The sequence below is a fragment of the Littorina saxatilis genome, unplaced genomic scaffold (assembly GCF_037325665.1).
Source record: "Littorina saxatilis isolate snail1 unplaced genomic scaffold, US_GU_Lsax_2.0 scaffold_282, whole genome shotgun sequence".
In the NCBI taxonomy this organism is placed as follows: domain Eukaryota; kingdom Metazoa; phylum Mollusca; class Gastropoda; order Littorinimorpha; family Littorinidae; genus Littorina; species Littorina saxatilis.
In genome coordinates this window covers 65,824-90,513 of record NW_027129167.1, presented here as the reverse complement: position 1 = coordinate 90,513, position 24,690 = coordinate 65,824, and the positions used below count along the sequence as shown (strand labels likewise).

Here is a 24,690-nt window from a genome sequence, read left to right as displayed (position 1 = left end):
CTAGAGGGAAAACATCTTCCACTTTCATGTTAGTGTGTCCCATGCAACATATATTTGCCAAACAGCTATGCGTAAGTAGATTATTTGTTAGTGGTATAGAACATACTGATCAACAATCAAAGTCAGGTTTCACATTCATGTTCTACCTATTTCTTATATGTTTATTCTTTTGGCAATGGTGAAATGTCAGCAATCGTGTGTCATTCGGGACAGTAGACATGACACCTGACCTTTTGTCACTGTCTCATTTGTCAGGATGGCAATCACACGACAGGACAAACAGACACACAAAATATAAACTCAAGAAGAGGCAGGTGAAGTTCAAAATTGTATTGAATCAAAACAAATCATGAAAACAATTCAATACAAGGCGTAGGTTCTTTTCAGAAAGTATATCTGTACATTGGTTCACTCTATTCCTGTAATTTTCCTACTCCTTACAAAAATATTAAGTCCTAAAATGGCTGAAAATTTGGCCAGGGGTTCGGGGCCTGAGTGAAAATAAAGTAAAAGAGTAAAGCGACGCCACTTTACTCGCCGTGTGGTAACCTGGGACTGCGGAACGTTTGTTTTTAACCCTGTTAGTTCAGTCCACAGGGCGGAATCCGGTATACCATTTAGACACTTAAGCCAGGTTGGTTGCTCAGACCCCGGAGGACAACTTAGAGATGACAACAAATACTTTGTACTAGGTTGGGACCCTCCCACAACCGTTCGGTACTAAGGTTGGGACCCTCCCACAACCTTTGCCACAGGCACAGAAGCAATGCTGTAACTCTAAGTGGGAAGTCCGGTATACCATTTAGACACTTAAGCCAGGTTGGTTGCCAAGACTCCCCCGAACCTCAAAAACAAATAGCTTATATACCTTCCATGACTGTCCCTGACGTCACAGCTAAGGAACCAATGAAAACGTCGCTCTGGGACCACAGAACAAAATGGGGAGGGAGGGGGGAGAGTTTCGAGGCTGCTGTCAGCCTCCATAGAAGCTACAGTTAAAATCCCTCAAAAATACACAAAAACTCCTGCACTAAGAAAACTACATCAAAAACGCTACAAAGAAATACATCAATAAAATGGAAATTCTACGACGCATCATTTGATACCAAACACTCATTGATGATCAACACTGCGAACAAAGTGCCAAACCTCTGACTATTACCTTGCAAAATAGTCATGTCACACCAAAAACCGTATGCAGTTACAAGTTAACCACAATCAAACACAGTGTATATTCAACAGGCTTCTCATGTGTAGATGATAAACATAAAATCTACATTCTACTAAACAAATGAATACAGAATACATATTTATATCGAATACATGGGTAAAAGAAAGAATGATAGAAAAGCTACAGAAAAGAAAAGAGAGAGAGAGAGAGAGAAAGAGAGTGTGTGTGTGTGTGTGGGTGTGTGTGTGTGTGTGTGTGTGTGTGTGTGTGTGTGTGTGTGTGTGTGTGTGTGTGTGTGTGTGTATGTGTGTTCGTCTGTGTGTAACAAGTATTATTAACAAAAGCACATTTTTAGAGATTTTAGAGTGTGAATCTTAATTCCACACCGTTTCAATACTAACTCAGATAATATATTCTGCTCTCTACGCTTTCTCTTCTTCTTCACTCTGTGAACTTTCAGAAGAAAATTGCATATGGAGAAAAGACAAAAATATTCCTGTAGTCGCTTTTCTCCACATTTATAACAAAAATACATTCCAATCTCCATCCATAATCAATAAATAATTTCCAATGGTTTGGACTTTACACATTGCTTCATCAAAAACTTCAGGGTGATCTCCACCACTGGGACCATATATATTAACAAGAGTGACTCATATAATTTAACTCCACATCCATAATGATATAACAGCCATTATCATCCCGATTAACATTATGCGTTTCATACAGAAAATTATAATTAAATAATATAGCTACTCCATTCTTATTTGTTTCTCTTACTGCTAACCATACATTGTAACCCCCAGCTGAGCGCAAAAAGTTTTCGGCCTCAGTTTTTAGATGGGTCTCCCGTAAAAAATAAATTGTACAATATATATGCTAACAAATCCATGCGTTTCATATACTCATATAAACCGTTCACATTCCCAAATTATGTGTGACCCTCCACCACGGAATGAGTCGCATGTCACCTCGCGCGGTTCTGCACTAGGCATACTATAAGTCCGGGGGGGGGGGGGGGGGGGGCCTGGTAACAGTGTAAGGGTCACCTTAGTCACAGGCTTATAACTCGAAAAGTTTTCGATCTTTTCTAAAAAAAAAATATATATATACCATTCTGACTGCCAACCATAACTGCTACATGTATCTTAAAGACTGTTGCGCAGTCAAAATGCAGATGTATGGTACATATTATTTATGAAATCACGCTGGCGAAGACAAGATTTACAAGCAGCAAGAATACCAACACCATCTGCTGCACTTGTTGGTTTGAACGGGGGAAAAAAGGTTACTGACAAAAGTCAAGAATGTTCCTGGCAACATCTGAAAAACAAGGTAACAATAACATCATGTGGCAGTCACCAACCAGGACATGAAACAAATTATCCTGCACTCCCAGTTTATCTTCCATCCAGCAGGATAACTCTTGAGACACAGTACAGTATTTACAACAAGCATAACAAGCACAACGAGTGAGCGCATACAACATAACACATACCAACAAACAAAAACACTCACGAAAATAAACAAAAGACAAAAATGTTCGTTTGTGAATATACCACCGGTTCTGCAGAAAAAAAGGACAGCTAATTACTCCATGAACTGCTCCAGAAACATAAGTCCACACCATCACACATAGTTGACTGCATCAGAGACTGAATGTGTGCCACTGTAGAAACAGGTCAAGGGGGCATCACACAAGTTAAAGTTGCTATTTGCCTCGTCACGACATTGTGGTAAGCTCAGAGGAGTTTTGTCACTATTTGTTCAAAAAGCGTGAGAATCGATATCCTTACTCTACAATCGTGTCACTGGAAATCGTCTGTGCCGGTGTCACTCATGTTCATAACTCATAACTCATAACATTTTATTGATCCAACAAAGGAAATTAAATTAGTCATCAGCACATATAGGTCATTAATTAATAACTATAAAAGAATAAAAGAAGAAAATTCATAAAACCCATGATATAAAAATACCCTTTTTTCTTGCACACCTGACACACCGACACACCAATACACATGCATACATGCCTACATACATACCTACATACATACATACATACATACATACATACATACATACATACATACATACATACATACATACATACATACATACATACATACATACATTCCATGTTAAAGTGTAGTTAAGAACATCACAGTAATTATATCATTGTTTGGATTAACAGATAAGTTTTTATGTAAATGATGATAACAACAATCCATAATTAACGCTATTGCACTACCAAAGAAGAGACCAACCAAACACATAAAAACCAATAACAGTAATCATCATCAGTTATCACAGGTATCACAGTAGATTAGCCATCAGGTAGTTAGACTCAATTGGGCAAATATAGTGTCAACACCATCACAACAAAGCTAGAGCTCATTTTCTCATGTTGTCGTTGGAGTCGTCAGTCTCTTCACCAGTTCTCACGGAGGCGGAGTGAATATGACGTGGTGTTGAGGTCCGACGCCGGTCGTCGAGATCGCGTCTTGATGGTACGTGGATGATCCTTCCGTTCTTCGCCTTCACCAACACCTTTCCCCTGGCTGGTGACATAGCTGGTAACTGGGGACAGTCGCGCGTAAATGTAGAGCTGGTATGTATTCTTTGTCAAGTCTTCGACGATGATGGGCAATTTTCTTGTGTTTGGCGATGTTTTCAGCTTTCGTCTCTGACTTTCCTTGAGATGAAGAGAACCATCACGTCTCTCGGCATTGCTCCCTGTCTCTTCTCTCTCCGCCCCAACCGATATACTGCGTCAAGATATTTTTGTTGAATGTTGCGAATTTGTTTTCTCATCATATCCTTTTTGCATGCAGCTTCCAATATCATATTTCATACATTTCTTGTCAATTCATCAAAAACAGTTTGCAAAGTACAATCAGATTCGTTATTAACTTATTTAAGCGCTTATCAACTGCAAAAACATGTTCATCGTCAATACTTTGTACAAAATGATGTTTACCACCAGCTGAAAAAAAATAATCCTTTGCTTCACTTTTTCTATCTTCAGCGTTTACTGCCGAAGCAAAAGACAATTGTCAATAAAAGGCAAATATTCACAACAGACAACTATTTTATCAAAACAACCAACGTTGGCATTATCTGTTAGTGGAAATACAGGCCTGAATCCTCGATAGCTCATTGGTTGAGGAGCTATACTCTGTGTGCACTACTTTTGTGAATGAAAAGTTCCAAACGCTTTAGTGTACGAAATATACATCTCTGGAGCAAACAATACAAACATACCGCATTTAAATTAACAACTACAGGCTTAAACACATGAATCTCCATATAAAATCCATGAGTTCGGTTGTTTTCTGAATCCAAATCTACCGATTAGTGCAAAGACACTCGCTTCAGATCTCTGATCAATGCAAGCAAATTCCCAAGGCAAGTACCTCTCATACTTTGTCTTGCGACAAGAGTAGTTCACCTATCTAATTTCTGTACGCTCAGCTGCGTGGACAAAAGACTGCAATCCTACGGTCAGTTTTCAACAATATTTTCATTTTATAAACAGACCACACGCAACCAAATGCACAAACCCCATCAATTTCAAGAACATAAAGCAGTTTCATACACTGTTTTGCCCCAGAATACCGAACTTCATACAGTATTTAACGTTGGAACACGGGTACAAATGTTCGTCAGCTATTCAATTCGACGAAAGAAAATTTCCTTTGCGATACCAAAACATGAACTGAACACACTCTATCTGTCTTTACCGCCACAGCAGAATAATAACATAACTGTGTTCTTGATTTAAATCCAAAACAGGGAAACTGACATGAAGTGTAAACAGAATTGAATGATTTTCACGGAACTATACAACTGCGCATTAATCAATCGACTGAGCAAGTAGACTGGTCGAGTGAATAGGATTCGATCCAACTTTAGCACAAAAACACTGAAGCTCGCATTTTTCATGATCCGCTAAACTTCGACCATTATTTTTAATATTCACTGAGACAAGGCATGTATCTTTTCCTCAATTCCCTTTCTAAATGAATTTTGCGAAACAGTCAGAATTTCATCAAGAAATTCGTTTCTCAATATACTGTAACCGCTTACGTACATATCTGTTTTACCGAAATAGCCAGAACTTCACAATACCCAAAATCATCCAGTGGTTTCTGTCAAACAAATAACATTATATAAACAAGTCGCGTAAGGCGAAATTACTACATTTAGTCAAGATGTGGAACTCACAAAATGAAACTGAACGCACTGCATTTTTTCACAAAGACAGTATTCCGTAGAAGGCAGTGAAATTGACGAGCCTTGTTTAGCGCGGTAGTGGTTGCGCTGTGCTGCATAGCACGCTTTTCTGTACCTCTCTTCGTTTAAACTTTCTGAGCGTGTTTTTAATCCAAACATATCATATCTATATGTTTTTGGAATCAGGAACCGACAAGGAATAAGATAAAATTGTTTTTAAATCGATTTTGGAAATTTAATTTTAATCATAATTTTTATATTTTTAATTTTCAGAGCTTGTTTTTAATCCGAATATAACATATTTATATGTTTTTGGAATCAGGAAATAATGAAGAATAAGATGAACGTAATTTTAGATCGTTTTATAAAAAATTAATTGTAATTACAATTTTCAGATTTTTAATGACCAAAGGAAGTAATTAATTATTTTTTAAGCCTCCAAGCTGATATGCAATACCAAAGTCCGGCCTTTGTCGAAGATTGCTTGGCCAAAATTTCAATCAATTTTATTGAAAAATGAGGGTTTGACAGTGCCGCCTCAACCTTTACAAAAAGCCGGATATGACGTCATCAAAGACATGTATCCAAAAAATGAGAAATATGTCTGGGGATATCATACCCAGAAACTCTCATGTAAAATGTCATAAAGATCGGTCCAGTAGTTTACTCTGAATCGCTCTACACACACACACAGACAGACACACACACACACACACACACACAGACACACATACACCACGACCCTCGTCTCGATTCCCCCTCTATGTTAAAACATTTAGTCAAAACTTGACTAAATGTAAAAAGAGACTTTGTGAAAAAATAATTGCGACAAATTTTGCGCCCAAATTAAAGCATTAAATCCCGTTTCATTTCATTCAAATTTGTTATGCTAGTTGAGGCGGTTGACTTGACTATCTGGATCACCTTTCGGATTGAAGATTTCTTTCAAACGGATCACGTTACTACCGATTGAATAAGGGTACCCTCAAAAACGGAAAGAACATATTAAAAATCGAAGAACATTCCCAATAGGTAAAACTGCTCTTTGTACATACGAGAAGGAAGTCGAATCAGTTATCTACCCAGAACATGTTGTTTTGTTTAGCTAGCTTGCGTATCACCGTCAAGGAGAAGGTCTGCTGTGAGGACATTGAACTTTTAACTGTTGCCCTCCGGCCCTTCTACCTCCCACGGGAGTTCAACCAACTCTTCGTGACCGTACTGTACATTCACCCCAAGGCAGATGCGAAGGTGGCCTGCTCCAAGGTGGCGGAGGTTGTGCACAGGTTGGCTTCGCAGTCCCCCGACGCCCCTTGCCTTGTGCTCGGGGACTTCAACCACTGCAAGCTGAATCGAGCGCTCCCCCACTTCAAGCAGTACGTCACGTGTCTGACTCACAAGACCAAGACCATCGACCTGTGCTACGGCAACATCCGCGGCGCCTACAGCTCCAAGCCACTCCCTGGCCTCGGCAGGAGCCCCCACAACATGGTGCAGCTGGTGCCCACGTACCGACAGCGTCTGAAGCGGGAGAAGCCCATCGTGAGAGAGGTGAAGAAGTGGACCAGTGACTCGTCAGAGGCTCTTAGCGGCTGCTTTGAGTCTACAGACTGGAGCATCTTCTCTGATCCCAGCCTCGATGCGACAGCCGACGTCACCTCGGCGTACATCGCCTTCTGCGCGGACACTGTTCTTGAGACCAAGTCCTGCACAGTCTACCCCAACACCAAGCCTTGGGTAACACCGGGTTTGAAGAGGCTGCTCTACAGGAAAGGGTAGGCGTTCAAGAGCGGTGACCGCGACGAGGTGAAGGCTGTCCAGCGGCAACTTACCAAGCAGATCAGAGAGGACAAACGTCGCTTCGCGACCAAGCTGGAGAATAACTTCAGAGAGGGCAACTCCAGGCAGTACTGGCAGGACGTCCAGACCATCACTGGCTACAAGCCGAAGAAAGTCCCACTCAAGACGACGGATGAAGTGAAGCTGGCAGACGAGCTGAACACTTTCTATGCCCGGTTCGATCAGCGTGACTTCAGCGAAGAACAACGGAAAGTCATGGAGGAGGTGCTCAGCCGCCCGTCCACGCCCATCATCATCACCACCGACGAAGTCCGGTCGACCTTCAAGAAGGTCAAGGCACGCAGTGCCGCAGGCCCAGACAACATCACTGGCAGGCTTCTACGGGAATGCGGAGACTCCCTTGCCCCTGTCTACCGCGAGCTCTTCCAGAGGTCCCTCGACGAACATACCATCCCTGCAATCTGGAAGAGCTCCATCATTGTTCCTGTACCCAAGAAGCCCAATCCCTTGACATTGAACGACTACAGGCCCGTAGCGCTCACCTCCATCCCCTTCAAGTGCGCTGAGAAGTTGGTCCTTCGGAGGCTGAGGTTGGAGACAGAGGACCATCAGGATCCTCTTCAGTTTGCATACACCCGCAACCGGAGTACTGAAGATGCGATCCTGACCCTCATCCACAACGTCTCCGCCCACCTGGAGAAGCCCTCCTCTTACGCCAGGGTCCTGTTCATCGACTTCAGCAGCGCCTTCAACACCATCCAGCCTCATCTCATGATGAGGAAGCTGCTGGAGTTCGACGTCAATCCAGTGCTGATCAGTTGGGTCTTCAGCTTCCTTACGAAGCGAACCCAGCGGGTCCGTATTGGACAAGTCTTGTCCGAGGCTGTCGCCACCAATACAGGCGCCCCCCAAGGCTGCGTGCTGTCTCCCACGCTCTTCACGCTGTACACCGCCGACTGTCGCCTCAGGGATCTTGTCAACCTGCTGCTGAAGTTTGCAGACGACACATCCCTGTCAGGTCTCATCCTGAAGAACGACGAATCGGCGTACAGACACGCAGTGGAGGAGCTGGTGCAGTGGTGCGACGACAACTTCCTGGAGCTCAACGTGAGCAAGACGAAGGAACTCATCATGGACTTCCGACGAACCAAGTCCGCCGTCGACCCCATCATCATCAAGGGCGAACCAGTCGAGATGGTGGATACCTACAAGTATCTGGGCACCATCATCGACAACCAGCTCGACTGGTCGCCAAACGTGGACGCCGTGTGCAAGCGGGCAAACCAGAGGCTCTTCTTCCTGAGGAAGCTGCGGCAGTTCCACGTCGACCCACAGATCCTCCACCTCTTCTACCAGGCGACTATTCAGAGTGTCGTCTCCTTCAACCAGCTCTGCTACCACAGCAGTGCAAAGAAAGGCGACATGGAAAGGTTGGAGAAGATTGTGAAGAGAGCAGGCTCCATCATTGGCTCTGAGCTTCAGCCTCTCAGCACTCGATTCCCGAGTGTGGCGCTGAAGAAGCTGAGCATGATCCGCTCTGACGACCGCCACCCTCTGCACCAGGCGCTCGCATCGTGCGAGCCCACGCGTGAGTCATCACGCCGTTTGAGGTGCTGGCGGGCCAGGACGAACCGGATGAGGGACTCGTTCCTCCCGATGGCTGTACGACTCTACAACCAGTCCCTGTGAATGTGACAGTATGCTAGATAGACTTGAGTGCTGTAAAATTTGACTGTGAGGACTATGGGTGATGTGAACTGTGATGTGAGGACTATGGGTGATGTGAACTGTGACTGCGGAAGGACAATGAGTGCTGTGAACTGTGACTTGGAGGACTATGGGTGATGTGTAGTAGGTGTGAGCGATAGTAGAGTAGAGGACGTGTGATTGGCGGGGGGGGGGGGGGGGGTAAGAGTGAAATGTTGACGTCTGTTTACTTTGTATGATGGGGGGGGGGGGGGGGGGTTATGATGTAATGTAATGTATGATGATGTACTATGTGTTGATTGCGTATGTATGGGGGTTATGATGTAATGTATATGTATGATGATGTATTCTGTGTCGATTGTGAATGTATGGTGGGGTGGGGGGGTATGATGTAATTTAATGTACGATGATATATTTGGTGTTTGATAGTGTATGATTGTTTGTTAGTTGTAGATTATAGTACGATGTTTGATGTTGTAATGTTTGTGCGTGTGTTATAATGCAATATGTTATGATGTAATGTGTGATGATGTATTCGGTGTTTGATAGTGGATGTATGCTTGTTAGTTGTAGATCTAGTACGATGTTTGAGGCTGTAATGTTTGTGCGGGTGTCATATGTAGCCGTACGAGGGTTCCAGTTTGTGAGTTGTGCATGGCCGGGCGCTAGAGTGCTGCATGAATGAGTAAGTGCATGTGGAGTTGTATGGCTGGGTGAATTGTGAGTTGCGTACGTCCGAGGGGCACATGTAGCCTGTGTGTCTGAAGTAGTGGGTATGTGTGCGTAAGGGTGTGTTGATATTGAACTTCAGTTGTTGCTTTGTAAATGTCTATGTTTCAGTGTATTATGTCTTGCCACACACATGCCAAATTTCCTTGTATTGATGAGGACAATAAAATTTCTTGTATCTTGTATCTCTTGTATCTTGTATCTTGTATTTCGAGTGCTATGCTTTTCCTATGATGCAGCTGTCGATCGCATGAGGGGTCAAAAACGTGAGTAAATGAGTCAGTTTGAAATGGCATCTTGACTAAAAGCACTGTATTTCAGCAATGACTTGTTGGATTTGACATTTTTAATTTAGTTTGTCTACAAACCAATGTTCCCGAAAAAGTTTTAAAACCCGTCATAAGATTTTTCTCTTGTGTTCAAAAAATGCATGACTTCGCATGTCTTACTGGTTTGGAACAGCAATCATTTCACAAATATCAAGCGTGTTTACAGGCCTAGGATATTTGCATCAGTGCTTATACACAAATGAAACCTTGGCAGTATTTGTATCGATCATTTTTCTGTAGACATGCAAAGTCATGCCTTTTATTTTTAGACACAAGTGAATAATCCTATGACAGGTTTAAAACTGTTTCCGGAACATTGAAAAATATATAAACAAAACCCCGTAACTATCCAAACTTTGATTGGTGCAATCGGTTTTTGTCCGTCGATTTTGAGGGAACCGTTTTTTGAGCGGCTGTCACGTGATCCCTGTAAACAAATCTTTAATATGAAAGGTGATCTAGATATCAAGTGAACGGCCTCAACTGGCATAGAAAGTTTGAATAAAATGACAAGGGAATGAACGCTTTAACTTGGGAGCGAAATTTGTCGCAGTATTGTTTTGGCAAAGTACATAATTATTGAAACTTGAAGTTTTTCATTTTGAACAACAAACCACAGACATATTGTTTAAAATCTGTTGCTGTTAGTTTTCAGAACCATTCCAAATGCCAGCATCATAACAAAGGATGGTTAAATTGTTATCGAAGTGTTGTACATAGTACCATTGTTCCCATACAGGTTGCTATGTTTCTTAGTAGTATTGCTGTTTGTCTGCCATATATCCTTTGAAAAATTCAAACTCTAAACAGAAATCAGCCAGGATGTCCCGTAGTGACAAATGAAATCCCTGCGCTTAGAACTGTACCCACGGAATACGCGCGATATAAGCCTCATATTGATTGATTGATTTGTAAAGTCTGTAAAACTTTCGGGAGGGTCTGTGATTAGAATTACCTAAATCAAAGGTGCGTTCAAATCGGGAAGAAAACGATACATTGAAAGAAAGTTACTCATGCTGGATAGGTGTATGTTCAACTGATTGTTTATATTTCATGTTTAATGTACGTTTTACAATTGTATACATATGTTTCTTGTATGACTTAACAGCAACTAAAGATTCCCAGTGGCTTTCTGCTCGTGGTCTAAAGTGGAGACTGAGGGAAACCTGAGACAAAGGTTGCTCAGGGATTTTGACACATACTAAACTTCAACATAGCGTTGATATTGTGATTACTAAAGGATTGGTAGGTTGATGTCACCTTATTAGTTGGAAATTCCATCAGGCAATCTTCTGTCACGACCACTTTGCAGTTCGTGTCCTTGTTCCTTACTTTTGTGGAGAAAAGTGCAGTGCACATACATTTTTTGGGGTATCTCTTATTTTCCCCATAAGAGTGTAAGTGTACAAGAAGAGATACAGTACAAATAGCCCGTGCGTTGAGCAGAGAAAGTAGGTCACTTTAAGCAGACGATTTTTGTGCAGCCGAATAGGAGTTTTGCTTTATTTCTTAGCAAAACTCCGGTACCGACCGAGTTAATTACTTTCACATGTGTTGCTGAGGCGAGCGTGGCTGGCCCTGGGAGGCTGATTGACCACAGAGGGGCCTTTGTTCTAGCCCCCCCCCCCTCCCCTCCCGCAACTGGACTTTACCCCCCACGTAGCTATAGGAAATGATTCGAGTTGAAGATTTTAGGATCTTCTTTGCCCTACCTTTTCTTGTAATGTTTTAATCACATCGTTTTTGGATACAACACATAACGTCCCTTTTTGTTCTAGGACCATCTTTGTTAAGTTTTACAGTCAGTTTTTATGAAGGTTTAGTGAAGAGGGGCGTATTCTTTTTACCCTCTCTTTCGTTTTACCCCCTTCTTTAGTTTGTTGATCACTAGGCTTGACGTTTCCTGCTGCTATACTCACAAACGCATACATACTCTCTCTCTCTCTCTCTCTCTCTCTCTCTCTCTCTCTCTCTCTCTCTCTCTCTCTCTCTCTCTCTCTCGCGTTCGTTTTGTGGTTCGTTTAATTTGTTTATTTGTCATGTTGCTTTACTTGTTTATCATTTATAAGACATTTGTATTAGAAGTAAGGACCGGTTGTAAGAAAAGGCGTCGCCTTAAACCTCTATCCTTGAAAAATAAAGTTCCATCATCATCATCTCTCTCTCTCTTTCTCTCTCTCTCTCTCTCTCTCTCTCTCTCTCTCTCTCTCTCTCTCTCTCTCTCTCTCTCTATTTTATTTTGCCATTCTTTTCCTCGATATTCCTTTTATTCGTATATTCCATACATGTATCCATTTATTCAGTAGAATGTAGGCGCTATGTTAATCATATATGTGGCTAATGCGAATGTATAAAGACGGATGAAGCCGGTGTGTGCCGACGTTTTTGTTATGGCAATGGCCGTTGACGTTGTTGCTTTGAGCACGCAGCGTTTTTGTGGTTTTTTTTATGGGCATGGATTTGCCGTTTGATGTGAACGTCTAGCGTACGTTTTGTGTATTAAAGAAGTATTTTTGTGTGTAACATAATTGCTCGGTCTTTAAGAGACAGTGTGTAATTGGAAGTTTTGCAGTTCGTCTGCGTTTTTGTCTACCTACAAGTGTTTGGTATCTACGGATACGTTGTGAGGTTTGTCATTTAATGACATATGTTTGTACATCCTTTTTCCTGTGGGTTTTCTTAATAGAAGAGCTTTGGTGTATATTTGAGGAGTCTAACTTCAATTTGTAAGGAGGCTGGCAGCCGGCTCGGAGCCCTCCACCTCCCCTCCCTTTTGCTCCCACGCTGCCAGAGCGAGATTCTCATTGGTCCTGCTAGGGTGACGTGGGAGGAAGCCCCGTTAGCTATAAAAGCCAGAGTCCTCATGAGGTCGGGAGTTATTTTAGCGTATCATCAACTCATGTCCCTAAAAGGAAAATTTCCTCTGAGGACGTTAAGGACCCCCTAGATTCGAGGTCGGGAGACGTGTGAGAGAGTAGGGTGCCTAATAAGTGCCTGAAGCATGCGTCTCCCCTGTTTTAGAGTCAGGGTCATCAAAACTACCACTTGAGGAGAGATACACTGAGTTGGGCAAAAGGTGCGAGAACCTATGCCATCTGCTTGGTGCCTCTCCCTGGGGATACATTAAACTGGGTACAAGGTGCTCGAGCCTAGGCCTATGTTTGATGCCTCTCCAGAGCTGCGTGTGGTTTTCGATACGCAGCTACGGTCCCACTTGCAATAGTGAACCGTGCGCGCTGTTCACTCGGTTTCCACAAGGCTAATTAGAGTAGTGCGCGCTACTCTAAGGTTACCAACAAGCAGTGATCGAGCGGCGTCGCTCGATTTTGTCCAGGCCCCGAACCCCTGCCCAATTTTTCCTGCAGATTAGGACTTAGGTTTTGTTTTTGGAGAGTAAGTTAGGTTGCCAGGGTACCTACGGGTCATGCCCGATTTTTCAGCAGTTTAAAGACTCATATTTTATTTGTTAGTATAGAAAGACAGACTGTGTTAAAGCCAACCTAGATTCTTTATAGATATATTTTTGATTGTTGTTTTGGTCTGAATACAATTTGAAATCCTATTATACTCTTGTTGATTTTGCATTTTGCATTTTGTTCGTCTGTTCGTCTGGTGGTGAATGCGATCCTGACAAATGCCTTTTAAAAACACATGCACGGTAACATCTTAGACACAGACAGTTAATGTTTCCGTGAAGCTACCACCGCTCGGCTTTACACTGTTCAAGCAGCAAAACGATCTTATTACTACAAGGGCGAGCTATGTCAACTGCAGTGCGACATTTGTTATCTTGGATGTCGATTTTAATGTCTTGAAAGTGTCCTAGCAATTGCTTTACAACGACAACACTACCAGCCGAGCAAGCTTCATGCAGTGGAGTACGACGGTTGTGATCTTCATAGTTGATCAATCAATCAATATGAGGCTTATATCGCGCGTATTCCGTGGGTACAGTTCTAAGCGCAGGGATTTAAAAAAAAAAAATTATGCAATTTATATCGCGCACATATTCAAGGCGCAGGGATTTATTTATGCCGTGTGAGATGGAATTTTTTTACACAATACATCACGCATTCACATCGGCCAGCAGATCGCAGCCATTTCGGCGCATATCCTACTTTTTCACGGCCTATTATTCCAAGTCACACGGGTATTTTGGTGGACATTTTTATCTATGCCTATACAATTTTGCCAGGAAAGACCCTTTTGTCAATCGTGGGATCTTTAACGTGCACACCCCAATGTAATGTACACGAAGGGACCTCGGTTTTTCGTGTCATCCGAAAGACTAGCACTTGAACCCACCACCTAGGTTAGGAAAGGGGGGAGAAAATTGCTAACGCCCTGACCCAGGGTCGAACTCGCAACCTCTCGCTTCCGAGCGCAAGTGCGTTAACACACGGCGATGTCCTGGCCATGTTTCAGTAGTAGTCTCACAACTTCATGTTTGCCAACTGCGCAAGCCTCGTGAAGTGCAGTCCGACCATCAATGTCTTTCTTGTTGATGTCTATGTCTTCAAAGTGTTCCAGTAGTTGTTTCACAACGGAACTTTCGCCAGATGAGCAAGCATCGTGAAGTACAGTGCGATCGTTGTAATCTTGCTTGTTGATGTCGATGTCTTGGCCATGTTTCAGCAGTAGTCCCAAAACTTTAGGTTTGCCTGCTTTGCACGCCTCGTGCATTGCAGTCCGACCATCACTATCTTGAATTGTGATGTCAATGTCTGGAAAGTGTTCCAGTAGTTGTCTTACAACAACATCGTCACCAGTTAAGCAAGCTTCGTGCAGTGCTGTGCGACCATAGTTGTCTTGAATTGTGATGTCTTTGTCTTGAAAGTGTTCCAGTAGTTGTCTTACAACAACATCGTCACCAGTTAAGCAAGCTTCGTGCAGTGCTGTGCGACCATAGTTGTCTTGAATTGTGATGTCTATGCGTCTGTGTTCCAGTAGGAGTTTGACAACGTCAATTTTATTTGGTACATTCGCTTTGTCCTGACAAGGATCCTTGCCTTGCTCATTGTCTTTCTGACACGCCAGTTTAAGGGGTGTGAGACCAGTATTGGTTACTGCATTGACATCAGCTCCCTGGTTTATCAACAAATCAGCCATTTGGTTCAATCCTTTCTTACAAGCCAAATGAAGAGGTGTATGCCCACATGAAGACTTCTCGTCAACATGCGCATGTTTTTCCAACAGCATCTTAGCTGTCTTCAAGTGACCTGATTCACATGCAAAGTGGAGAGGGGTAAAACCTCCAGAATTGTGTATGTTAATAAGCATCTCATCACTACTTTCTAGCAATATTTTTGCTATCTCTGTGTGACCGGATTTTGATGCCAAATGAAGAGCAACGTTTCCATCGTCATTTGTGGTGTTTGCTGCGGCATTAGACTGTAACAGAAGTTCTACAATGGCCTTTTGACCAGATTCACAAGCAACGTGGAGTGGCGTGGAACCCTCCGCGTTCTGTTCCTCTGTTTTAGCGCCAAGTTTGAGAAGAAGGCGGGCAGTTTTCACGCTGCCGACTTCGCAAGCAGTAGGAAGAGGGACATTTTCTTTCTCTCCTTTGCAGAAGACATCTGCACCGGAACAGAGTGCAGTTTTTGCTTCTATTAAGTCATCAGTACAGCAAGCATAATAAAGTTTAAGGTTTTGAATCCCTAGCCCTGTGGTGACCCTTGATCCATCTGGTGCATTCTGTCTATTTTGTGCCAGTTCGTAAGGTGTCAGACTGTCCTTATTTGTCTTTGCCAAGGACGCTCCACTCTTCACGGCCAGTGTGATGGCCTCTAGGTTTCCCTTGTCGGCAGCGATGTGAAGCAGCGTGTTGCCGTCACGGTCTGTCTCGTCCATCTCTCTGTCAGCCAGCAGTCTCAGCGCCAGGTACCAGTGTTGGCTGGGCAGCTCCACGCTGACCGCGTCCTCTGTAACGGTCACTGACAGCAGTGTGGCTGGGATGGGCAGAGAGGGGTCGTCAAGGTAACGTGGGTGGAATGCCTCTTTGGTCATAATTAAGTAATCCGGACGGTCTTTTGTTAAAGACAACACTGAAGATGAAAACAAGAATCTCATATTTTTCTTGTGGAAACTGAAATATTTGGGATGCAAGATAAGCTTATCAAGGAGACTTGTTTTCAAACTTATTTCCATATCTCGATGTACTGGGAAAAGAAAACAAGCCAGTGCGGTTTGGATGAGGTCTTCAATTGTCAGTTTCTGTCCATGGTCATGTGTGAGGCACCAAGACGTGATGTGTGGTGAGGGACCCCACAGGGAACAGAACAAAAAAGACAGGCCATGGTCAACATCAACATCACTCGGCTTGGGGAATCCAACAGTGTTCGGCTGCTTGCTGCAAAACTCTTGGAACTGATGAAGGTCGGATGAGGTTTCATAAGTATAGCTCTGACAAAAGCGCAGCAGGTGACCTTCTCGGATCATGTTGTACATTTTCTTCATCTCTTGCTTTCTGGTTAAGTTCTCAAGAAGAATGTATGCCACGTTTTTTCCTGAAAAAGTACAGCAAAAACCGTTCACATTTAACACATTCTGTGCATGTATTGTTGCTTTTTCTAAAATAACACTTTATTAGCTACAGGGACTCCAGTTTCAGTCAATAAAATAAAGATTAAAAACGAATGAATTTTCAAAACAATTACATCATTTTAAAATTAAGTTTAAAGATGATAGTTTAATTCAAGATTCTGAATAAGTAGGAAACTACATGCAGAAAGTAGTGGTATAAACATTGGTAACTGTGTGCAAATGCTTACCGTCACATTTTAGCTGCCCTTTACCAATAATCAGTTGTAGCGGAATGTCCACTTGGTCTTCTGTGTGTTGCTTTATGTGCCTGGAGGTGACAGAAAAATGAAAACTTGGTTATAACGTAACCGGTTATAACGTAGATCGGTTATAAAGTACATTTATTTTTTTCCCGGCCAGCGCTGTTCTTATTTATCACTAAACATTAATCGGTTATAACGTAGATCGATTATAACGTATATAGTGTTGTTGCCACGCCACAAAAAGACCGGTTAGAACGTAATCCGACATCATTATAAAGCAGCGCTTCCAAGTTATAGGCTATTTTCTAAAAGTAGTCAAAATGTAGGATTTTTGTTTTTTTTCTGAAATGCATTCCTCAGACACTAACTTATCGAGTCATTGTTAAAGTTTAGTCGGAAATGACACTTAAACGTCTTTAATGTCAATTGCTAACCAACTGATTGAAAAACATTACAAACTTGAAGGTCATTTTCTCGGAATTGTCTTTTCCGTTTTTCACTGTAAAAAAACCGTAGCTTCTACAATATATGCACTTCAAATGTTTTTATGAAAATAAAAAAGACGTACATGTTGCAATTGCTTTTCTAACCTGGATATTCTCTCTCTCTCTCTCTCTCTCTCTCTCTCTCTCTCTCTCTCTCTCTCTCTCTCTCTCTCCTCTCTCTCTCTCTCTCTCTCTCTCTCTCTCTCTCTCAAGATTTTTGAATGTTTTACCAAGAACTCCAAACGCGATGACATATGGAGAACTCGGTCGTTTCCCTTTATTCATTGACAGTACTGTCAGTGTTATCAGGTACTGGCTAAAGCTGCAGAACATGTTTTTGGTTAGATTACCTAGACAAGCGTACGAGATGGATAAAAAAAAGATTTTCAAGGTTACCCGGAAATGAGGTTGATTGAGGTTGAAATGAGACAAATCTCAAAACACACCTCTTTCAGCGCAAGTGATTTCCCCTCCAGCATCTCCCACCCACCCCACCTCACCCCCTACCTAGTGCCTAAAATAACGCGTATATATATTTTCTGCGCTTTGTGTCAGCACTGTCTGTGTGTGTGTAAATAGTATTGTTGACACGTTTTTATATAGAAGCCTACTGTGGTTCTTGTGCTTAGGCTGTGTATTGGATTGTCACTGTATGCCTGCATTATTAGATGTCAGTAATAATTATATGTGCTGATTGTTCTCTTTGCCTGCGCGCGTATAGTATGTTGGTTATGTTTGGTTATAGTATGTTTGCTTATGTTTGGTCGTTATTTTTGCCTGTGCGTGTATTGTATATTTGGTCGTTTTCTTTGCCTGTGCATGTATAGTTTGTTGGTTATATTTGGTCGGTTTCTTTGCCTGTGCGTGTATAGTATGCTTGGTCGATGTATGTATTGTAAAGCGCTAAGAGTAGACAATTTTCTAGAATAGCGCTATAAAAGTTTGCATTATTATTATTATTATTATTATTTGCAAAATTGGGCTTGCTCGGTAAAGCGTTGTTTGGATATGTGTGGGTTTTCCTTTGTATGGCTGAATGGTGGTGTTGTTCATGAAAAAGCTTTTTTGCGTGCGTTTAGACAGCGTTTGATTGACTGCTATAAGCAGGAATGGTTTGGTAAGATAATGGAAAGTGATAGATTTTCAACGTATAGTTCGTTCAAGTCTTTATTGCAGCCGGAAAAATATCTAACAGATATCACACTTACTAAATTTAGAAACATTTTTGTCAAACTACGCCTAGGTATTATTGACCTGAATGGAAACAAACGCTATAGTGCTGTACCAAACACGTGCCCGTTTTGTCCTGCTGTGGAAAACGAAATACATTTTCTGCTACATTGCCCAAAATACCAGGATCTACGTGTAAAATATATTTTGAAATATTTCACTGACAATGTACATGTACCACCCTTGATTTTTCTGCTACAAAATGAGAGTATTTACATTAATAGAGCTGTAGCCATGTATTGTTATTATGCCATGAAAACACGTGATGAAGAAATTTCAAACAGGCAATTGTTGCTATGACTGATACTTTGAGACAAAATTTGTAAATTTTCGTGCCACGATATATATTTTTTTTGTTTCTGTACAACCATGAAATTTTGTTGTCGATTTTTATTCCTATTTTTTCCTGTGTCTTTTGTAAACCCCCATGCGTATATGCCGGTGGCCTCGCATTAAATTTCCTGCGTTCCTGCGTTCTCTCTTTCTCTATCTCTCACTCTCTATCTCTTTCTCTATCTCTCTCTATCTCTCTCTCTCTCTTTTTGTCTCTCTCTCTCTCTCTCTCTCTCTCTCTCTCTCCCTGGCTTTCAATCTCTCTCTCTCTGTTTCCTGTTTCTGCGTAACATACGTCCATCTTTTTTTTTTTATTTTTTTTTTTTTTTTTTTTTTTTTTTTTTTTTTTAAACTTAATAGCAAAGAATTTATTATTATGTTATTCATAAGTTTTTCTTGTTGTGCTCTTTTATTAAAACATACATTCCATGGCTTTGTAAACTTTTATTTGAATAAAATACTGCTTAAACCAATAGCAAAGAAGAAAACTCAATGAAAACTGAATGTAACAAACAGTATTATCTCAACACAAACAGATGGGTCTCTTTGCTCATCAGTATTCCCGCTTACTGCGACTGCGGCGAGCATTTTATATCATCCAATTCAGTCGTTCTTCTGTATGGTTTCTACGATCGTAACAGATAACGCTAAGATTGATACATTTTCTGCACGGTAATTGCTACCCAAACAGTATTTTTTTTTTTTTTTTTTTTTTTTTTTTTTTTTTTTTTTTTTTTTCAGATTTCGATGCAAAATTATTAATCTTCTGCTGCATTTTAAAATACAGTTCACAAAAGGAATATATCAAACAATGCTTTTTCTTTATAACAGTTATTTTCAAATATTCAATACATAACCAAAAATGTTTTTTTTTTTTTTTGTTTAATTTTTTTTATTCAATTAATAAAACACTAGATAACAAACATGGTATTTTCTGTTTGCACACATACTCTCTCATTTACATGCGGTTCAGAAAAACTTGTACATTATACAAAAGGACTAAAAATAGTCATACGTGAAAAAAATATACGTGTCAACATGTGTAGCATCAAAATGATCATATGTCATCATATATTGATCTTTTTTTTAAACAATATTCGCATCATAATGTATGGCTGTCTTTACATTATATCAAAGAAAATAAACAATAGTTTGTTTTTAATTAATAAAACTTCAGACTAACGAACTCTCAAAACAACATGATTTCCAAAAATAATTTCCAGTGTTAATCGTGAATCGGTTTTTTTAAAAATGCTTACGCACATCTTTGCGATTAAAATAATGTGATTAATCTTCTTCATATTTTTGCTGTTACTTTTTATACCAAAAAGCACATCTGTAACATTCAACCTAATTCTTTCACCAATGTTTACTAAAATGTACATTTCAATATATTTCCAAAACCTGAGCACTGTTGGGCACTCAAAGAAAAAATGCTCCAATACATCAAGTTCATCCTTACAATATGTACAGTTTTTATCAGCCTTCACTTTCATTTTACACAATAAAATATTAGTTGGATAAATGTTTTGCAATATTTTCCAATGCAGTACACGTAATCGAACTTCACTAGTGACAGTGGCTGCTAAGTTCCAATTCTTTTCGTCAATTTCAAATCCTAATTTTCTTCTCCAAAATCCTTCTGAACAGGGTTGGCTGTATTGTTTTCCTACCAGAATCTTTCGAATTTCTTTTACTGATTTAACTTTTTTCCCACAGAAGGTCGGAATGTCACAGACTGAACAATTTACATCGTTTATATCGACATTTCTTAAAAGGAGATGTACAGCTATTCGAACAACATTGTACTCAAACAATCTATTTGCAGTGTAGCCAGTTCTTTCACACACTTCTTCATAGGTAGAAAAACGTCCATTCTCACACACATCGCTCACATACATTATACCACTTTTAATCCAATCCGCAAAAAAAAGTGGGTTTCCTTGACAAATTATATCTTTGTTGTTCCACAACAAACCGGAAACAGAATTACCATTATTATCGACTTGATTGTTATCAAGCCATGCCTTCAACACAGCGGACCAAAATTCCGATTTAATACTGTCCAATCCTTTAAATGGTTTGCTATTAATGTTCGCAAAAAAACACTCAAAGCGACTCCCAAAACGGAAAAACAGTGCTTTTGGGAGCCATGACCATTTCTGGTCTTCATTAGACAGAGTTAGGTTCACAACCCAGCTTAACAAAAAGGAACACTGCATCTGACGCAAATCAATCATATTTAATCCACCTTGCTTTACTTCGTTACATAAAACAGTTCTTTTCACCTTTTCAAATGCTTTTCTGTTGCAGTCTTTTTTGCGCCACACGAAGCGAAACATTAACCTATTAATTTCAGTTAGAACGTCGTCTGGTACAATCAGCGCCTGCATTATATAGACAAAATGTGGCAGAATAAACGTTTTGAATACACAGACTTTACCAATAATGCTCAAATTCCTTTTCTCCCACACGCAGATGAGCCTTTTTGCAACATTCACTCTCTCTTCCCAATTCTCTTTCACTTTTGACGCACGCATATAATTACAGAAATACACACCTAGAATTTTCATTTTGTCTGTACATGCAAAACCGCAACACTCATTCCTACAATTCTTCCGCGACCCAAACCACATTAGTTTGGATTTTTGGTGATTTATGTTCAAACCTGATATTTCTGAAAATTTACCAATCAAAGCCAGGGCTTGGAACATGTCATGTTCATCTTGCAAAAACAATGTAACATCATCAGCATACAACAATAATTTCAAAACTTTATTCATATCTCCGTTGTTCCATAATGACATACCCTTTATATTTTTGGCCTCTCGAATTTTGATTGCTAACAATTCAACTGCTAATACGAAGGCAAGTGCGGAAAAAGGACACCCTTGCCTTATTCCGGAATCAATATTAAAAAATTCAGATAACCAACCACAATAGTTTACACAACTTTTTGCGTTTTTCATCAAAACATCAACCCATTTCACAAAATCAGTTCCAAAACCAAATTTTTCAAACATCTTCAACATAAACTCTTTGGAGATGCAATCAAATGCATGAAAAAAGTCAATTGACACCATCAATCCAGGCTTATTATGTAAATCTGCATGTTCTAAAACATCATCAACTAATCGCAATAAGGTTGAGACACGTCTACCTTTTATATACCCAACTTGATCCTCATTCACAACACTCCCTACAACATCTGAGAGCCGAAGAGCTAAACATTTCGCTAATAACTTATAATCTGTATTGGTCAGTGAAATAGGTCTCCAATTCTTTAAATCATTTCTTGATAAATCCTTCCCTTTATGAATCAGTGTAATTGCCGCTTTACACTGTGAATTAGATAGAGTTCCATTCTTAAAAGCAGAGTTAAAAGACGCAAGTATATACCTTTTTAGGCTCCTCCAAAAAAACTTATAAAACTCAACTGTTAATCCATCAATTCCAGGCGCAGAACCATTATTCATACGCTTTAGAGCTGACAAAACTTCTCCTTCTACCACTTCCCCTTCACAGCTGTCTTTCTGCTGATCATTTATTTTTAAAACCTTTGTTCCATCCAAAAAAGTGTCAATTTTTAAGCTCATGTTTCCCTCATCAATTTTCCGTTTATACAAATCAGCAAAATACGTTTTTTGGACGAGAATAATATCTTCTTGCGTTGTAACAATTCGTCCGTTATCATCTTTTACACTTTCCATTATTTTTGCGTTTGCTCTCGCCTTTTCTAACCCAAGAAAAAAAGGTGTGTTCCTTTCACCCTGCTCGATCCATTTAACTCTTGCACGCACCTGTGCTGCACGAGATTTACGCTGCTCTAACAGTTCTAACTGCAGCTTGACCTTCTGCCGTTTACCTTGCGTTTGAATACAGTCAGGGGAGATCCCAAGGGTTTTATCCAACTCATTTAATTCACCATACAGTTTTGCAACATCATTTTTAATTTCAAAACTTTTAAACTTACTAAAATTTTGGGAAAAATCCTTGATTCTCATTTTCAATAATTCCCAACCAAGTTGACAATCCTCTTCATCATCAAGTTGAAATGTGTCAAACATTTTGTTCATTTGATCAACAAAGCTCACATCATGCAACAGAGAATTATTAAATTTCCAATAACCCTCTCCTCTTACGACATCAGATAGTTTAATATGAATACTACAGCCTCTGTGGTCCGACGTCGCAACAGAGATTATGTCACAATCAACAATCTTTTCAAACACACTTAAGCTACTAAAAACGTAGTCAAGTCTTCTTGCCACAAATGGAATATTTTTTGACCATGTAAATTCTTTTCTATCTAAATTATGCATTCTCCATACATCGTATAAATCACATTCATTCACCAGGTCATTAAATTGTTTCACAACAACGTTTGAATGTTTCTCTCCACTTATTATGTCGAGCTCATTACTCATGACACAATTAAAATCTCCACACAACACTATATCACCATCTTCCTTTTTTAACATGTCTGAAACATCTGCAAAAAATGTCATTTTCTCTCTAGACTCGTTTGGTGCATAAACATTTGCGATAATCAAACTTTGGTTATCACTACGAATCTTCACTGCAAGAATGCGCTTCGTTTCACACACGATCTTTACATGATCACAAACAAACCCTTTTTTTAATAATATAACCTGTCCCGCGCTATGCACGGTACTTTCGCTGTAAAACAGATCACCACCCCACTCTCTCCTCCATTCTTCACTGACATCTTTAGTAATATGCGACTCTTGCAAACAAATGACATCATACTTTTTGCTTCTGAAAAACGTAAACAAACTTTTCCTTTTTCTTTTGGTTCTTAACCCTCGAGTATTCAGCGAGAACAATTTCATGTTACAAGCCATTGTTAGTGTCCAGTATCAAGTTCTTGTTACACAGCACGTGCGCTAGTTGGCACTCGCATCAAGCCGTGCGTGTTTCTCCACGCCTTCTGTTGTTGGGGATACCCCCTCTGTCTCTTGGCGTGTCCGCTTGGGGGTATTTGACCGAGTGCGAGAGTCAAAATCGAGTTGTGTTTGTTTCTTGCCGTTCCTTTCCTTTGTTAATTGCCTACCTCTTTCTACGAGCGCTGATTTTCCCTGCTTCTGTTTTGGTTTGTGTTTTGCAGAGGAGTGTATGTTTGTGTTTTTGCTTTGAGGTTGCCTGTTTGTCTGACTTGAGTTGCGCAGCCCTTGTGAGGGGGTGTCGTCTGTGGAAGCTTGGAATTCCTTGCTGACGTCAGTTGTCTGGGTTGTCTGGGTATCTTCCCATTCGTCCTCATCCCTCTCTCCATCACCACTTGCGTCATCGGCATGGGAGTCCTGCACGGGGCCACTCTGTCCATCCTCATTGGTTGGTTCGGTGGGCGCGCTGATGGGGTCCCACACTGACGTGGGATGTGGGCGTTCACATGCTGGGTCGCCCTGCTTGTGGCCGCTGCCCTTGCACGCCCGACACGTGATAGGGTTGACACATGTCCAAACTCGGTGGCCTGGCTGGAGGCAGCGGGAGCACTGGGGAATCCCCTTTTCTGTTTTGGGTTGCTCTTTGTGGAAGAGCCTTGCTTGGAAACTTCCAACTTTCAGTTGTTTGTCTAGAGGCTTTGCTGGCACATTTATGAACACAAAACGCCTCCCTGTCAGAAAGCGCGTCAGTTTTTCATCTTTGTCTCTTATTTTATCATGAATAATCTTTGATCGCATAACACAACCAACTCTCAGAAGAGCGGTCTCTACATCTGTGCTGGACACAGAGAGAGGTAGATCATCAATCCATAGCTTGGTCGCGGGGACTTCCACTCCGTCGGTGCCCCTAAGAATGTAGGGGTTCGTACCCTTTACCTGAACTGAGAGACCTCTCAGAGCAAACCCCTCTAGCAACAG

At 40.9% G+C, this 24,690-nt stretch overlaps 1 protein-coding gene and 2 long non-coding RNA genes across 4 annotated transcripts in view; all 3 read right to left on the bottom strand.

Moving 5' to 3' along the window:
* Window positions 1-315: 315 nt before the first annotated feature.
* Window positions 316-6,519, bottom strand: LOC138957448 (uncharacterized). 2 transcript variants are annotated; one of them, XR_011453033.1, is made up of 2 exons: window positions 3,257-6,519; window positions 316-3,216 (listed from the first exon to the last, which is right to left on the bottom strand). It is a non-coding gene; the product is annotated as an uncharacterized lncRNA (long non-coding RNA). The 2 variants fall into 2 exon arrangements; XR_011453034.1 differs by having other exon boundaries at window positions 3,261-6,519.
* Window positions 6,520-11,753: 5,234 nt separating this feature from the next.
* LOC138957451 (uncharacterized) overlaps window positions 11,754-24,690 on the bottom strand; it is a 72,937-nt gene continuing 60,000 nt past the window's right edge. Inside the window, exon 2 of the long non-coding RNA XR_011453035.1 lies at window positions 11,754-14,332. This is a non-coding gene — a long non-coding RNA (uncharacterized lncRNA). The remainder of the gene's footprint in view (window positions 14,333-24,690) is intronic.
* The window catches only part of LOC138957445 (uncharacterized), a 42,504-nt gene continuing 34,506 nt past the window's right edge, over window positions 16,693-24,690 (bottom strand). Inside the window, exon 5 of the mRNA XM_070328571.1 lies at window positions 16,693-16,825. Within this exon, the coding sequence (XP_070184672.1) occupies window positions 16,693-16,825 (133 nt within the window). The remainder of the gene's footprint in view (window positions 16,826-24,690) is intronic.